This window comes from Ambystoma mexicanum, chromosome 12 (assembly GCF_040938575.1).
Source record: "Ambystoma mexicanum isolate Mex_15411 chromosome 12, UKY_AmexF1_1, whole genome shotgun sequence".
NCBI lineage: Eukaryota > Metazoa > Chordata > Amphibia > Caudata > Ambystomatidae > Ambystoma > Ambystoma mexicanum.
In genome coordinates this window covers 226,710,474-226,729,189 of record NC_090936.1, presented here as the reverse complement: position 1 = coordinate 226,729,189, position 18,716 = coordinate 226,710,474, and the positions used below count along the sequence as shown (strand labels likewise).

Sequence of the window (18,716 nt, the reverse complement as noted above, 5' to 3'; positions counted from 1 at the left end):
GAAAGGTCTTCATGTCCCTCTTATGCTTGAGCCGGATCTCCTTATGTTTCGGATGCTCTTCAAGACTTTCCTTTTCTCTCACTCCTTCTCTCTCTCTCTCTCTCTCTCTCTCTCTCTCTCATGCTAAACCCCTCCCTCCCCCTCTATGACTGGCTTCCTGGTTCCCTTTGAATATTACAGAGTGCCAGGCCCTCTTTTGCCTAGTCCTCCCACGCCCCTACCTTCCTTTTTTCCACTGTGCTTACCTGCTCTCCATGGCACTTGCCCCTGGGTCTCCCCATAAAACCTGCATTTCCCCCTTCACCTTCCCTCCCACCTTACCTCTTAGTGCTCAGTCCTTGCACTTCCCCCTCCACCTTCCCTCGCACTTCTTGTTCAGCACTTGCACGATCCAAATGTCACAAGGCTTGGTAGGACCATTATTGTATCTTTCCCCCTTGTCCATCTCCATTTGTTTTGTGGCGCATTGAAACACCTCTTGTTGGATAGGCACCTTACAAAAGTCCGATAATTAAATAAATATGCTTGCTAACTACTGCTGTGAGACAGCAGCCTCGTGAGGAGGAAGCATGAAACCAATACACCTCACACCCTGGTAGGAGAAAGTGGCCAGCATCATAGAGAGGGCTGGCATAGGGGGAGTTGGCACAGCAGAGGCAGGAGTCAGCAGTCAAGGTGTCCCATGTGAGTACAAATACGTATGAGAACTACAAACATGAGCTTAATGTGTGCAGCTGAAGGCCATGCAAAATCAATGTGGCCACCCCAATATGCTTGGGTGGGTGGAAATGGCACCACAGTCGACACGGCCATGAATGTGCCCACAAGAATTGCATTATGAAATCACAGCACGGAAGTCAGTGGTCTATCCACCACTGCAATGTAGAAATCCAGGTGAAACACAGGGGCCCAGATCCCCTCACAGGGAAACACTCCCAAAACATAAATGTAGTGCCTAGGACCCTGAAATGGGGAGAACACTGACGTGCCACTACCCTAATGTTGGAGAATGAGGCCTATTTTTAGTGACAGCCATGTCAACCAAGTTTGTCAGCCATACCGATGTAAAACTATAGTATCGCTGGCAAACATGGAAAGGAACCCAATCGATGAAAGGGGGATTAACACAGATTTTCCACGTGACTCGCCTAGTGAACACCTGACACACTGCACATGGCACAGTTCAACCTTACAGCGATGAATAGAATGCCCCTAAATGAGTGTCACCCCATGTAATCATGTGAGCCTTTGTGCCCCCTAGGCCATGACAATGACCCAGCAGGGCACATGTGCCCAAAGCATAATTGACCCAATATCATAGGCCGTCAAATTAAGTACGTGACATTGACATCATTGATGTGACTTTAAGGCAACCATACAGCTTTTCTGTGGATGCCTCAGGTGGTCCAGCTTCCCTGCCCCAATGACTGAAGTAGGGAAGATCAACTTACAGTGATGAAGCACAAGCGAGCCATGGTGTGTATTCAGCTCTTTCGCCAGCCTCTCACTCCTTTGGTCGTCTTTGAGGGGGATCTGAAAAGGTAATAGCTTGTCCCGAGTCAGCCGTGTCAGGAGGGGTTCAGCCTTGTTACTTGGAACTCGGGTCCACCACAATCTTCCTGTGGTCACACCACCATTCTCGACTTCTTTCTCTCTCTTTGCTTCGGTACACCACACGTCCAGCTTTGATTTTGTGGCTTCCCTGGGTACTGATGGAAACACGCCTGGCCCATCTTGGTATCCTGTCTGCAGAACGATGCACGTCTTGCCTCGACTTTGCTCTCAAGCCAGCGTCTGTGTATTTAATTTTCCCAGGCTCTTCCCACTCTTGGATTGACGTAGCCATGGGGCTTCCCCTTCGCAAAGGTTTGTTCCTTTTTTAATTTCTCTGGTGGGTTCTCTTCTCCTCCATTCGTCCTCTTCTTCGTCCCAGCGGGATGGGAGTTAAAAAGGAGGTCTTCCCTCTTGTTATGGCAATAACGCATATTGAACTTCTCTTCACAAACATATTGAGTCCGCCCTTTTAAAATCAATTCTCCAATTCTGTTTAGAAATGTATTTAAACTCAATAAAGCATGACATGTTTAGTCCAAGGCATGGCAAATTCGACACTTCACGTGTTTTGGATTACAACTACCATGAGCCTTAGCCAGCATTGCAGTCAATGGTGAAGGATCATGGAGGGGTCGTCTGAAACAATGGTTCTGGACTGCTCGTTTATGCTATTGTCAAACAACATCACAGATGAGGGAATAGGATATTATTTGGGGACCACAAACTAGCACAGAGCTCCCAAGCCCCAATTCTCCGCTAAAGAAATTTAGAAATGTTTCTTTACCCAACTTTTCGAGAACTGAAATGGACATAAGTACTGGGAATTTTAAACCTCTTGTGAAAACAGTGGTTTCCGATTTTGCAGATGATTTGTCAATTGCACATAATTCAATGGAACTGCAGCACTACTGACAATGCATTCTGGTGTATCTTTGCAACGACAAGTAGCATTCATACTAATGTGTTTTTTTACATTTCTAGGTAAACATTAAGAGACCCCTGCGAGATGAGACTGATTTTGAAGTGTTGCAATCTGGCCGGTACTACATCTTACTGTTGGGCAAAAAGATCACTGTGACTTGGGATATGGCCATGAGAATCTCTGTCACCCTCAAGGAAAACTACAGGGTATGTTTAGCTGTTTGTTTGTTTAATCTGAATTGCACCCTTTCTCTAGGATTACGCAGTATTAAACAGCTCCGAATTGTGCCATGAATTAAGAAATCTCCTAAAATCATAGGTTTCTTGTTTAACTTTGGGACTGCACCTTTTTTTTTAGCTTCTTCCAATCATTACAGGTAAAAGGGTACCCAAGTATAACCCAACCCAGTAAATCCAACTGGCCCTCTTTTCTTTTTTTGATTTTCTTTCGATTTTTAATATACTTTTATAGACTATGGGGAATAGAAACGTGAATAGAAACGTAAATGCATGTTGTCGACAATGCATTATCCTGTCGCTGGAGAATATTGGGTTGTATTCTAGGGTATAACGTCGTTTCATCATCAGTCATTTTCATGATTGACTTTTAAACCAGTACAACATTATGAAATAGGTAATCAACATTTTTTGGGGGGTGGGAAAGGGTAGACAAGGGGTTGGGGTCGGTAATATTGAAAAATCGATGGGGGACGAGGAGGTTGGGGAATAATTCAGTGACCTTTTTCATAACTATGTACTTGTTTAAAAGGCAGTCGTAAAAATGACTGACGACGAAAGAACATAGAACAGTATCCTAGGCTTTTCAGCAAACTGTTTTGAAATATAGCCTGTTCCGGCTGAATATGTGCTCAAACACATCAATTTATGTCAACTGTACTCTTGCTGTTCCCCCCCCCCATCCCGCTACAGACATCCATTTCCACAGCCACATAAAAAGAAGTTAACTATCAGTGATATATTAAAATTGACCATCAGACTGATAGCAGTTACCACCTGTATAAGTGAATAGTTATTACCATGTCTAAAAGATATGTGTAACAAAGTGCTCGAGCGATTCGGATATTTACAAATTCCTATTTACTCGGTGGTTGAATATTTAAGAATTGGATGAGGGACACATTTTTTTTAACTTACCTTCCAAATTTTACCAACTAATTTCAAGAAAGTTTAAAAAGTGGTGATTCTGCATTTCAATTACCATGTTTCTTGTTTAGTATTTTATTTTTTTAGCAACATAATATATGTAATGTAAGCATTCTTGCCTTAAATAGCAAGCAGGGAAAAAGTTTGAGTTCAGTTTGTGAAATGACAATTTCTGAAATCAAGGAGTTTGCGATTTTGATCAACATTTGACAAATGACAGCCTTTTCTATTCGGGCTTCAGTTGGTGGAATATACGGCAATTTTGCAGAAGCCGAATATATCAACTGCCCCAGACTGTCAGCAAAATATCGATCAGAAGCTGGAGTTTGCTATCCAGCTCCTCAGGAAGCGACACAGGTCTACATGTTGATGCCATACAAAACATAATGAATTGTCACTAACTTGCTCATTTAGTGGTTCCCCTAAATTGCATGGTCTAGACGTCGTGTGCATGGACCTTTATGTTTCCGGTTCCCTCTGTGCAATATTGGTCGTCTTGGTAGGTAAAGAAATCTAGGCCTACTCCAATACCAAGACGGATCGCAAACGCCTCGCGTTCTGTCTGTGAATGGCGGGGGGCGTCCGTCAGATTTTAGTGAGTGCTAAAGGCTGGTGAACTCCATTGGAAAGCAATGCATTTCGGCTAGCATGAAATCTGATGCGGGCGAGAGTATATTTGGATTTCTGTGGTAGAGTGGAGGAGGGCGGAAGGCATCAAAGGATATAATCCATGCCCCATTCCACCATCGAAATCATTGAAAATGTGCTGGTTCCCAAAATCTAAAAATCAAGGCTGGACGCATGCTTTTAAAGAGATGGCAGATGGAACTGTCCTTCTATATATTTTTAGCAGTGGCATAGATAACTCTCAAGATTTATTTGTATGCAATCAATTGATCAATACTACCTTTCAGTTGACATATGGAAAAAACCCCATCATTTGTGTGTTGTCCTTCTGCTCCACAAGGATCTAGTCTGCGGCCTGTGTGGAAATTTTGATGGAGTCCAAAACAATGACTTGGTGAGCAGCAACAACCAGCTTGAAATTGACCCGAGTGACTTCGGAAATTCATGGAAGGTTAACCCCCAGTGTGCCGACGCCACAAAGGTGACTATGAGCAGATGCTGTTCACTTTTCCCGCTCTTTCTTCGCTGTGCACAGTTGCTTCATTTTGTCTATCGCCTGTGCCTTGCGGCGACTGTCAATTGATATTGATGAGTAAATGCAAGGCCCTCTGAGACGGTCTCTTGCAGAAGATACATTTAAGGGGGCACATTATTGAAACTTTGCATTGGTGGAAGTGAAAATGGAAAAATTGTTTTGTGCAAAAAACATATTCTTTCAATGCATTTTTGTACCTGGTCAAGGGACCGAATTAGGGCAAAAATTGTCCTGATGACAAAAATATATTGAAATAATATGCTTTTTGCACAAGGGCACATTTTGCTCTTGTGCTAATTGCACTTACACTGGTGCAAAGTTTCTGTACTACCATCCCAGAATGAAATTCTATTCAAAATGCGTCCTATATGCATTGTTAATAAATATTTTTATTTGCAGATCAGAAAAATATGTAAGCCTCCCTACAATTTACAATCGTGCCCCCCCCACTCTGGAAAGCAAGTGCGGTAGGGTCGTATTTAGTTTGTCCAAAACAATTCTTACAAAAACAGTGTGCAGAAGTTCATTCATTTCCCAACAGGTTCAAAACTGTTTCTTTTTTAATGAACTCATTTGTTTTTTAGAACAAACAGAATTACCTCCATGCGCTTTTTTTGAAAGTTATTTCTTCTTGTGATTTTGTTGAGTTATGTTAAAGGTTCTTATACTGCGCACTGTTGCCGCAAGCGTGGTTTATTGGCGCTCTGGCGGGTATGTAAGGCAAGAAGGGAGGCGGGTAAGTTAATAGGACTGAGCAGAAAAAAGAACAAGATAGCTGGGACGCTAGAATGCAGCAGGCATTGGCTGCTGAGAAAAAATAGTACCTTTTTCTTCGCTAGATCTTCCCTCCACCGCACTTCCACTACTCCCTGGTGGTCTGAATCACCACTCTCATTCCAGGTAAAAGGCAAATGTTCAAACAAACATCTAAACCTGTGGTCTTCTCAACCTTTAAGGTGGTGACACTCTGCCTCCCAGCCAATCAGGGAGCTCAGGGGGCAGGCATTACCACATATGTCACCCACATTTCGAGCCACCTCACCACTGGGAGGACACCCTCTTCTTCCCGGGCACAGACCGCGATCTTTGCCTCCCCCTCCACACACCAGTCTGCTAACCCACCGGTATCCATTTACCTGTTCATCCACTGACACGCCACTGATGCGCGCCACTGACTGCCATAGAAATGGAGAAGGAAATTGGTGCGGATCCCTTGGCGGTTTTCCATTGTGGCCATTTATTTTTACATGAGATATGAGCACCCCGGATATTATACCAGGATTATTTCAGGATGCTAATAGCCATAACATCCTTTGTGGAGGCATTTCTGGCAGATACTGGCACCAGGCATTGGTTAAAGCCTGTGCTTTGCACAGGGGTCTGTAATTGGGCCCCAGGACATTTCCTGCTCCTGCTAGTAATTCCCCCCCACCTCGGAGCTTATTGCCTATTAAATTTGCTACCATGCTGATTATTTAGTTTTTTTTTACTGTGGAACACTCAATGATGAGAACCGTTGTTCTTTAATAAACGAGCACTGTATACAAAGCGATGCGATTGGATCCAAAATATGGCACACTGCATAGCAGTACTGTCAAAATGCGTCTTACATAACTGTGCCAAAGCATTTCAGAGATTGTGCACAAGTTGGAATTTTACCCACCTGCTAATCATTTTAATTAGTGTAAAGCAAAAATCAGCGTACATTTATGGCATCTGATGCACCCCAAAGCCTGCTTTCAAAACCCCCACACCTCATTTAAATGAAGAACTAAGTCTGTACCAGCTTGCTTCCAATCTGGGGGCACAGCAGAAATATCAGCAGTGGGCAGAACTTTAGTAGCTACCTATTACTATGATAATTACGCAGACAGGCCTCAGCAGGTGCAGATTTGTGCCACCATATTTCTTTTTGGCAGGCACAAAACTTTGAAATCCTTGCCACCTACTGCGCCTCGGAGGTCTGGAAACAACTCGCTTTAAAATCAAATATATCGGAATTCTCAGAATTGGTAGAGAACTATATGTGTAAAATGTCCTGGAATGTATGAGTGTGGAGTGTCTTCAGGTCTATGTCCCACTTACTGGCTTTGAGTTCTACTAATGAATCCCCCTGCTTGATAATACTGGATCCCAGACAGATGATGGAAGGTTAATGAAACCACAGTCAAGGAATCGGGCTCAACGCATTCGGAGACCAGGATCACAAACTTTACCTGCACTTACTCTGCTCGTTCATTCCTGTCATGGCATGGGTGGTGCTGGTGCTTCTCACGCAGGCTAATCACATACAACTGGCAGAGGGGCACACAACCATCGACAGTTTACAATAAAAATAGAGACTGGCCAGGGGAGGCCAACAATTGAAAGAGGCTGATCTCAGACCCAGACATCAGCAAGTAGTGCAGTAAGCAGACCAAACATTAGACTTGCTGGGCACAATGCCTAAGATGGTCTTCTTTAAATATTTCAAGGCCTGTGTGAGAAATATGAGGGTGTCCTCACATTTTCTCCCTCTGGATCTTTTGCTCACATGGCTAGGGAAGGGCCATCATGCTTGGGTCCCGACCCTGGGGGCCGACACGTGAGTGAGGATCACCTGAGTATGGGGTCCTTGGGTAGTGGAAAGATGGTGCCTTAGGTTAAGACACAATAACCCCACCTTCCCAGTTATCCATCACCCTATGCTCCCTCAGCCTTTATGAGACATGACAATTTCTGTCCCGTTCCCCCCCTCCCCATTTTCACTATGTACTGGGACGAGGAAGAGACGACCAAGAGTTAGAAAGATTGCCTCTCGGAAAAGTACTGTGAGGAGTAAGATGAATGGAGAGGCCTACTACACTACACCACTAGGCTGTCCCTTTATTGAGGTCAGGCAGAGTCAGGCATTTGACAGCAATAATACACACATGCACTCTGTTAAATACCATTTCAGAACTGACCAGGAAAAAAGGGGTCCTAAGTGTCTGGCATGTCCTAACAATTGGCCTAATGAGAGTCGGGCATGGTAGGTCAAGGACTCACACCTGAAACCCAATCCCTTAACAGGGCTCAGGTTTATAAAAGGTGGGGCATTCAGCAGTGTGTGAAGAAGCAGTTGGAAGAGCAGAACTCCCAACTGACGAACTCCCAACGCTGGTGACACTAAACTCCTTATCCCCCTATCAGGCTCCTACAGCGAAGATGCCGCAGCAGTCAACACAGTCTACAAAACTGTGCACAACTGGAGGGCAACCCACCTGCTGTGGCTCACCAATGACAAAACTGAAACCCTCGTTGTTGGCTCTCACTCCACACTCTAAAACATGGACCCAGAAAATAAGGAGTTCAACATTGGTGGTTACCTTATCCCCAACTCATAGGCAGCTAAAACATGTCCATTTACTTTGACTCAACTCTTGGCCTCTCTCGTCAAGTAAACTCCATTGCCTCATCTGCTGCGTACGTTGCCAAAATACCCAGTGCCAGAAACCCTTCCGCTGCACCACTAACTGTCTTATGATAGCAAGAGCCATCACAGGAGCCAATCTGGATTATTGCAATGCCCTATTTGCAGGAACTTTTGAAGGCAATCTGAGCATATTCTAGATTATCCAAAACAATGCCCTACGTGCTGCCACAGGTCGATCCAAACATGGCCGTGTCACCAAAGCTAGAAGAAACGCTCACTGGCTGCCGATCCGCGAGAGGTACAAATTCAAAACCTTATCCATCATGCACAGACGCCTCTCCAACACTGCCCCAGTCTACTTCTCTCAACAGACGCAAAGATACACCCCTGCATGCCCACTTAGATCTGCGAACTGCCACCTAGTCAAATTCCCCAGCTTCAGATGCAAATCCGCTGGAGGCTCGAGCTCCTGTCGTGGCCGCCAAACTATGGAACAACCTCCTGATTCACTTGAGAAAGGAACCATCATTCTGGACATTCAGAAAAAAACAAAAGATCTAGCTGTTCAATTAAAGCACCACGCTCCACGACCCAATCAACCACCATCTTCATCTCAGTGTGCTGAAACTATAATACTTGACCCTCCATGTGCCCCCCAACGTCTCTCCCATACCCTATTCTGCTGTTCTTTCTCTTGATCTATCAATGTAATGAGCGCCCAGATACCCAAGGGTTCGGTGCGCTGTAACACATGCAAAAATAAATAAATACAAAGGGAGGCTGCGTGGCTGAGTCCAGCGGGGTATCCCATCTTAGTCTGAAGCCAGGGTTTTCCAGTAAAACAGAGCGAGTAGGGAGAGGAGGAAAGGAGCTGAGGCTGCCCAGGACCAGCTGGAAGAGAACGTAACACTGGGACGCTGAGGGGTCTACAAGATGAAGCAGGAGAGGAAAGTGTGGCGAGGGAGCCGTGTCTCCAAGGAGCCAGGAGGGTCCATAGAAGGGAGTCAGGAGGCATGCCAATCCCTTTTGAAATTGGTAACTAGAAATGCTCATTCCCCTGTGCCAGGACAGGAGCACAGGAGTGTCTGAGGGGCAGTGGGTGAGACGCTGATCTCAGACGGCAAAGACATTGACAAAGAAAACCCAACCGGTGAGTGAAGCACAGTGAGAGCCCGATGTGTGTATTGACAAGGATACAAATTGGCAGAGTGGTCGCGTGTATGATTACACATTCTCAAAAGGCCCTGTGTAAAGAAAGGAAGTGTCTGCAAAGAGGGGAGCTGTGTGCAGGCACAACATACGAGTGAAATAGAGATCCTAAGAAGGGGATCTGTGTGAGAAAATAAGTGAAATCAACATTCCCAAATGAATGAAGTATTGGCATAAAGTAAAGCGTGTTGAAAAAGCATTGGGGTGGCCTCCAGGCGGGAGATTGATCCAGGAGGGCGGCAGAAACACCGCCACAAGAAATGGAACACTGGGGTGGACACCAGGCGGGAGAGTGCTCCAGGAAGTCCACAGAGACCCCCTCCATAAAGAGATAAGCAAAATACACGTCTGAACTTTGTGACAAGTTGGTAATAAATATCTGAGGGGCAGGTGGTGAGACCCTGACCTCAGAGGCAGATGAAAAATGGGGAAGGGAAGCCTAAAAGACGCCAGTTGAACTGTTATGGAACTTTTGTGTTTTGCAAGTTGAACATTTGTTTTAAAGAGAGTGGAACATTGTGAAACCAAAGAAGAGCTTAAAACTTGGGCGAGGGAAGCCTAAGAAGCCCATTGGCGTGTATGGTCCAGAAAGTTTTGTTTCCAGGAAAAGGGAACCCGTAGAAACCCAAGCATCTTTGTGTAAAGTGAACTTTGTGACACTAAGAGACTTGTGAGAAATAAGGTTCTATGAACTTTTGAATCCTGAAAAGCCTGTTGAATGTTGAGATTCTGAGTGCTTTGAACTTGGGGAAGGGTGCATACAGAAGAGCTCCAGTGCCATCATATTTTTACTTTGAACACTATTGAGTTTATCTAGTCCCCTACACATTGTTATTATGTAGAAGTGAGTGCAAGCATAGGTTTTGATATAGACCGCATTTTATTTTGTACTGACATACTTGGATTTCCATTGGCTTACTTTCCTGTAGTAAACATTCCCACCTTAGAGCTAGGGCAAGTTAGGCATTATAACATCCTGACCAGCAAAATAAAGGTTTTCAAACTGTGTTTCACTTGTCTGTGTTGTCTCTTGATACCATGCTTGTCTCACAGCTGATTTGCACAGGGAGGTGTGTGCAATATGAGATATCCTGCTCCTTTTATGACTATGTCCTGTCTCACTGGCAATTTAGCACTGATATGATGACCTACAAACACATTGCGGCTGTAGAAACAAACCCATGCACCAGATTGCTGACATTGGATCAAATACTTCATTCAATTTCATAATATAGTTCTTGTCAATTAAAGGTAATTGACAGGGCAAAGGATGACAGTTTTACGTTTAGATTAACACACAATACTTCAATTTAGTAAAAAATGAATACAGCAATTTATTCAAAACAATTTCTTCATGATACATTTTTTGTTTAGCCCAAATTGAAAGTGTGAATTATTTCAAATGGAATTTGGTCTAGTAACATATAGAGGTTCTAAGAACGTGCAAAAGTTGCATATAATACAATTGCACTATAGAAACACACATTGGAAAAACCTGCAGTTTGGCAGCAGTAGGCAAAGTTGGATTAGCATCTGTGCATGTTTTGTAGTGCCTGGAACATTTCCAAGGCACACCTGCTGGCTTTGCTAATGCTGGTTTTCCAATTTGAACTCTGTGTAATGAACAGATGCAAGAGCACACATATGTCTTATAAATCAAGTGGCTGATGGCACACTTGGTTAGCACATGTTTATTGAAACGTGAGTGCGTTTAGAGTGCAATTAAGAAACAACCTCTCAGAAGACTTGCTAGAAATAACACTGGCATCCTCTTAAACGCACAGAGCTAGCTCAGATATTGCATGGTGATGGAGGGAAAGGTATTGGGCAGGAATGTCCACAGAAGTCGACTTACATGACCATGGGTGGCAAAAGGGTGTGTAAAAAGCCAAACAACACACACAGGCTCTGTCTCTCCTCACACGTCTCTCTCTCTACTGCCCCCCCTTCCCTTGAAAATAGGCTTGGGATATGAGCATCACCTAAAAGCCAAAACTAAACGTGCCCTGACCCAGCAAGTTCCAAAACAGGCATTAAACATACAGCATATCACATGGAAGCAGCAATTTTGAGTAATTGGTATTTTATTTATTGTAAGCAACTTAGGGCCCTTTTGAACATGAGCCCCTAGGTGTTTTGGACTACAGCTCTCATTTACCCTAGACAGGAGAGTCAATGGGCAGGCATCATGAGAGTCATAATCCAAAATGTCTGGAGACACAGAGGTTGCAGACCCCTGAAAAAAAAAAGAAAATGATACAAATGGCGTGAAAGAATGTACACAAGAAGGTTTGTGGGATCTGAGTTGTCGTGCTTTGTCGACAGGACTCTGTTGAGCCACTGCAAGCTTGCGAGATTCCCCCTGCTGAAGGACACTACAGTAGCACGTAGTCACAGTGTTGTGGGGGCCACTCCCGCAGTGTATTCTCTAGACCAGACACTGGTCCAGAGAGTACACTAGGCACCACAGCCCCGATCTAGGCCTCTGGGGCCAGTCGACTTAGATTTCTAAAGGTTGTGACTATCTCTACATGGTACCAGGCACAAACCAATTTCTGCATCCCCCAAACCTCTGTCACGCCATTGGGGTCATTTTCATGACACATAGTTAAGCTCACTGGGAAAGTTGGGCACGCCATACTGTATTTTGATAATGGTGGCGCATAAGCACCAGTAGCTAACCCTGTTAGCCAATTGCGCCATCCCCTCAGTCTCAGACTGCAACTCCCATGATCCAACCACATTGAATATGTTGGCTAGGGCTGATGGGAGTTGTCGTTCGAAACATCTGAAAAGTAAAATGATGCAGACCTCTGCATTCATGTTTTCTCAGGGTAGGCATGATGTTGTTATTTATTGGCACCTTGGAATGGGCACTGGCCCATTAGGATGCTCGGAAGGTGGGCTGTAGTGTATGGTAGAAGCCTGTGTTCCGATCAGCATAGCTAGCCAGCGCCCCCTTACCCGTCTCCCATTCCCCACCCTCCCTTCCCCCTCACGTCGTAGCACCCGTGTAGTTTCCTACATGGATGCTAAGAGTATGTACTTTTCTTTAAAAGAAATGTACCTCTGCTGCGTGGCCCTATTCCATACAGTGCTGCCCCCATAAATTCAATTTTAAATGTTGATGACTAACCAGTGCTGTCCCCAAAGTCCACTTTCAATGTCGCTAACATTAGTAATCAACAATGAAAACAGACTTCATGGGGACAGCACTGCCGCTCAGCAAAGATACGTTTCTTTAAAAAAAAAAACAAGAAATTAGCATCGGTGTAGAGAACTATATCGTTGCTAATTGCGATATGCCTCTCTGTGGTGGGTCAATCAAGCTGGTAACGGTACCGCTGCCCTCGTTAAGAGACCCTCGCTGCTCGGACCCTTAACTTGGCCGTCGGGCCGTTACTGACAGGGTCGGCCCACCGTCTTGGTGCTTATCGCCTCAATAATGTCATACAATTCCAAGAATTGGGTTTTACGGACTCATGACCTAATCATACGTTCAATGCCTTCAAGGCACTGGGCATCATTATAAGTTTGCCGGTCTGGAAACAACGGTACCTGTAAACTTGCCGGTATCGTTGTTTCCTGTCCGGCAAACTACAAGTTCTGCGATCGGGTGCCTTTCAGCCCGCCAGGTCTGACCTAGCGGGCGGAACAGCACCCGCTCGTAGAACTCGACGTGCCAGTGCATCCGTTCTCGCCATTCCCATTCAGTCCAATGGGACTCAAATCGGAATGGGGAGTCATAATTATTGGCATCCGGCAATGGGGATTTACTGGGACCACCATGGCTGTAATACTCCGGTAAGTCCCCATTGCCGGGTGCTGGTAAATTCATGACTCTGTCGGCAGCCGTGCGGCTACCGCCAAGGTCATAATGACCCCCACTGTCATGCATTTGCTGTCATTTAAGAGAGATGTAAATGGGTTCCCTCTGACAGCTGGTGTAGTGTGATGCCAGGATAGCAGCTCAGTGTACAGATTCAATAATGGAGGTGGCGAAATGGGGGGCACGAGGATGGCCCAGCACTGACTCTTCCTTCTAGATCACACTGTGAAGTAACTTTAGCCAACATTGCTCTGAGCCCTCTCACCACCAGGACTTTCCTTCTTTCCTGAGGAAATTAGGACATACCCATATGTCATAAAGGCACTGAGAGGGTTAATCAGCCTGTACTTATGAGTGGTTGCATACATGAGCATGCACACGTGTGTCTGCGTGCGCGCATGCGCGTTGTCGTGTGTGTGTGTGTGTGTGTGTGTGTGTGTGTGCACATGCGCATTGTCGTGAAGGATAACTGCAAGTTATGTCGCCGGCACGAAGGAGAACCTGATTTAGCGGTTCAGCAATTATTGGCTTCGCAATAAACTTGGATGAGCTCCGGGGGCGAAATTATGGTTCTTTATTGAGATTGCAGGGCTGCAAAAGTATAATAGGTTTGGCAATGGAGTGGCGTCGCACCTGACCTTTGCATGAAATTATGATCCGGAATTAGAAACGCGTTCAGGCAGCAGTGGTGTGATGCCATCACTCCATGTGGATGAGACAGAACGCAAGGGACGCAATCTCATTGCGTCCGCTTTGACATCCGCTAATAAAGGACCCGGGCAAATCGCAGGTCTTTAATCTCTAAGGCCTTAAATGCAATATCGATCTTTAGATAGCGGTTGTCCTTTACTTGATAAATGCTCTGATGGCCAGAACTCTTACGCATTGTTCCACTTTGATGCACCATGAGGTGTAGACAACGCTAAATCAAGCGCATTGCATATGGTTAGAGTATATTCCGCCTGCGGTGTGCCTATTTATTTATTTATTTATTTGTGCTTTATAATGCGCCACAAGCAATAAGAATCCCTTGCTGACAGAATCATACTTGCGTTGGAAAAGGACGCACTACTCTTGTATGTATTGAGGTTTATGCAGAACTAACCCCGCTGGCGGGAATCGGAGACTTCCACTGGGATTCAGCGTAACATAACCCGACAGTCATATACTGAATATCACAGTCATGTCTCTTTCTTTTCTGTGACGCAGTTTGCATTTGGATCCACTCCTTCCGCGTGCAACGACAACATATTCAAGCAAGTCATGGTGGACAACGCCTGCAGCATCCTGGCTGGAGACCTGTTCAAGGAGTGCGCCAGGCTGGTGAGTTATTCTGTGTATAAGTGCCCTTCTCAGAAGTGCCTGTGTCTATGATATGATTGGTTATTTATAACGTGCTTACTACCTAGAGGTTACTAAGCGCGGACCCGGGGACCGAACCTGTGTTGCTCTGTGTCGCCTTGCTTCCAAGGCGAGCAAATTGCCCCTGAGCTATCCTCCCGAGTCTAACCGATCAATAGTGGGCCATAGTTCTAGAGAGGTGATAGGAAAGCGAGGCGTACTGCAGTGTGATGCACGGTGGGTGTGGACTGCAGAGATGTATGCACAGGGCTGAAGAGAAGAGCGTGTGAGTAGAGACAGAAGGATCAAAGACAACCCCTACCTCAAAATGAGAGGATTGATTTTTGAGGAAGAGGGGAAATGACCTTATCTTAGATTCCTAGATTCCATACAAACAGCATATCTAGGCGCCCCAGTTCCATGCCAGTTAATGCCAACAGTGATCTTTGGACTTTTGATTGACAGCTAAATTAAACATGCAGAAGAGAGCATGCAAACCTGGAACCCTTCAAATCAGTACCATATTATCATATGTGGTGTGCATAAAGACAAGCGTCCAGTAATACATGAATTTTAGTCCATACATTATGACGTCACAAAATCCATTGTGTACAGCCATACAGTGGCGCTTCCAGGGAGTGGTTTGGGATGGCACCCCAGGTGTCATCCCATTATCCTAAACTATGATCATTATGGGTGTGGGTGTAGGCGCCTGTGCGTCATGCCACCCCTGTATAAATAAGTCAATGCCCCACTTGGGCCACCCCAGTCAAAAGAGTCTGGGCACGCCACTGTAACCATACGCGCATACTCAGTCCCGGCTTCCCTGTTATAAACAGATGCCCTTTTTTGTTTCCTGCCCGCACCTGTTCTTGGGCAGTGTACCAGTGAACGTCCATACCATATGATCCCATGGTATCTGTGCCGCTCTATGGCATTCCACGTCATGCTGTAGAGTTATTCTGTGTATAAGTGCCCTTATCTATGATATGATATTATCGGTTATTTATAACGCACTTAATACCAAGAGGTTTCTAATTGCGGACCCGAGGATCAAACCTGTGTTGCTCCGTGTCGTCTTGCTTCCAAGGGAAGCACGTTGCCCCTGAGCTATCCTCCCGATGCTTCTGGGTGAAGTGCCAAATACCTAGACAGCCATATTTATATCTTTGCCACTGACAGTAATATTTCTCTAAATTCAATGTGTTCAGGATGAAGGTCCAATTGGTGTACTTAAGTTGAGTTTTTAAATTCGTTAGATACCACACTGTGCTCCAACAACAATGGCCATAGCATACTAAGTTCAGCATTGGTTCTTGGGTAAGGCAAGCCTAGTTTGCCGTCAGCCAGACCGGTCACATCAAGGCAAGTATACACCTTCCAGTCCATATGCAGGATAGCACTTCACCGGTTTATGCTAACACCCTTAGACACAGTGGCTCAGATACCATGCTTCATATTACAGGACCATTGACTCTAAACCTGTCTGTTCTTCCCAAGCCTTCTTTATTGAATGGATACATGTGAAGCCTTTGTCTGAATCCACTCTTTAATCATCAGTAGTCACAGCGAGGACCGGCTGCCATAAACTAGAACTTTGTTTTTTAAAACTTTTTAACAATCTTTTCCAACTGCACACAAATTACTGCTCAGATATCACGCAAAATCCTCTTGTTCCAGCAAAACAATTGATTCGGCTGAAACGTGGCTAGCTCAGTTCACGTAGTGCCGATTGCATTAGCTCCCTACCATGTATCCTTGATCATGTCATACAATGTGCCCCACCCACATCGCTTATGAGTGCCCTCATTTTGCATTCCCTTCGCTGCTTGAGGTTGTTGATTGTACACCTAGGATACCATTAAGATAATTAATTATAATATCAGGGATGTCATTAGGGGTCGCTAGAGGTCGCAACTGAGACGTCTGAGGCCTCCCTTGCGACCTCTAAAAAAAACTCTTTTTTTATTTTTTATAATGCAAGCTCCTGGTCTGTGGCTCTTTACTTCTGGGGGGTGGCAGCTTTTCTTGTTCAGGCCCCTTAAAAAAAAAAAAAAGAAAAATAAGAACAGGAGAGCCACAAGTCTAACACTTTCAGCACTGACCCTAAATAAGAAAGAATAGGAATACCAAATAATGTGTCTTTCCGGAATTCTATACAATAATTGCTAGACTCATTAAAGGTTTATTTCAGGCACACTTCAGGGCGTGAGTCACTGATTTAGTCTGTTCTTAAACGCCTCACTCAGCTTTTCATCCCTCTGAGGTCGATAAATGAGAGCCAACACAGGGTGGGTGATATTGGGTGTATAGTTTATCTATATAAAGCGCTTAAGCGTAAGTGCTATATAATAACACATCATTATCATTTGGTCATGGACGTCTGCTTGCATACACAGTAATTTGGTAATATGGGCTTATACACACTGATCTTAATGATACATATGGCGATCCATTCTTGTATGAAATGTACTTCACATAGTGATATCGTAACTATATTTTTCGTAGTGTACAATACTATGTGATGCCACTTCCAGTTTTGTCAATGGGTGAAATGTCATGTTCCATCGCTACCCGCGATATCACTTCGGGGTGGGGTCAAATTACATCACTTCCTGTGATGTTATCAGGGGTCAAGGGTCGTGGGATGTCACTTCCGCTACCCCTGGCATTTTGGTGAAATACCGTCCCTGCATAATATTGCTCAGAATATCTGATCAGTTCCTGAATTTCCACTAAAGATTTGACCTTAGAGAAACTAAATACATGGAAGTTCAGTGCAGCACTTTCCTGCTTTGTTGTTGCTCTCAATGTTGGCTCGCAAATTCCCCCATTCCACCTTATTTCATCCGCATAGTTGGCTGAGATAGTTTGGGATCTTCACTCCTTATGTAGGCTTACTATTGAAATATTGTATAATTGCCTGGTATTGTCACATATCATTAGGCCCTGTTCAGAAAGTGCTCTGGTTTATAGCTGTAGGAAGCCCGGTCTGAAATGGGCTACTACTGAATGCAATGGGGCACTTTGCCCTTTGCATTTTGCACCCACTGGCCCCTAATTCACAAAGAAGACTTGTGTAGAGGGCGAGGACCCGACTTGAGAAGCACCTGACTAGCAGCCAGCTCCTCGGTATCTAAGTGGCAGGCTTGTACCTGGCCGCTAGAAGCTCAGCAGCCCCCAGTGCTCCCTTATTTATGTTGGAACCATTGGGTATTCAAATTCTGCCATAGCTTGGTGCTGGCCTTTCTCACCCACCCCTAGCTATGCCGCCTTATGCATCTGCACCACTTGCACTTAAGCTTGGGGTCCCACTGGTATCAGCTCTCTTCCCATTACATTTCAATACTTATATCTTACTTTTGATCCAGAGTATCCGGGCACACAATAAATCCTGGGTTTTTCGAATCATGCAGATCATATCCAGGACTTCCATGGTCTGGACTAAAGTTCCCCAGAAGCTGTCAGAAATTGCTTGTCTCGTCTTAATCAATGGATTGACTCTGTAACACATGATGAAATAGAATGGGGGCTAACTGGAAAATTGACGAGCTTGGGAATTAGGTTATTAGCTTGTCTAGTTATTTTTACCAGCAATGACAGCTGCAAAACCCTTGAATGCACAGAGCGTATCTAGGCCTCCTAAAATTAAGATAACTTTGTATTGCTCTCTGGGCAATGTGCTTCTCTTTAGTTTAGTTGTAAAAACAAACTTCTTGTTCTTATAACATGCTAAGATGTTTATTAATTCATATTTTGAACACAATTATATTTATGATACAGTGCAATTATCTCATGAATACTGGAAAACATATGAATTAATAAACATCTTAGAATGTTAAAAGAGCAAGAAGTGTGTATTCACAATTAAACTAAAGAGAAGCACATTGCCCAGAAATCAATAGAGAGTTATCTGTAACAAATGAGCCTCAGTAAAAACGAGGTCATCGTTTTGTTTTTTTTCCAGTCAAAATAGTTTCCAGAATACTGTCCTGAATCATTCGGCCCTCGTCAATGTCCGAATGGCAAAGTGAGAACCCTAAGTGCCATTCATGACTGGAAACTTTCTTTTGAGCCCCATGTAACTTAATAACTTGCGCACCAAAGAGCAAACCTGATGATCCCATTTAACGGTCCTGAGG

At 44.6% G+C, this 18,716-nt stretch overlaps 1 protein-coding gene across 1 annotated transcript in view; it reads left to right on the top strand.

Moving 5' to 3' along the window:
• The window catches only part of VWF (von Willebrand factor), a 1,005,270-nt gene that overhangs the window by 518,153 nt on the left and 468,401 nt on the right, over positions 1–18,716 (top strand). Inside the window, exons 22-24 of the mRNA XM_069628335.1 lie at positions 2,536–2,682; positions 4,607–4,747; positions 14,443–14,556. Of these exons, the coding sequence (XP_069484436.1) occupies positions 2,536–2,682; positions 4,607–4,747; positions 14,443–14,556 (402 nt within the window). The remainder of the gene's footprint in view (positions 1–2,535; positions 2,683–4,606; positions 4,748–14,442; positions 14,557–18,716) is intronic.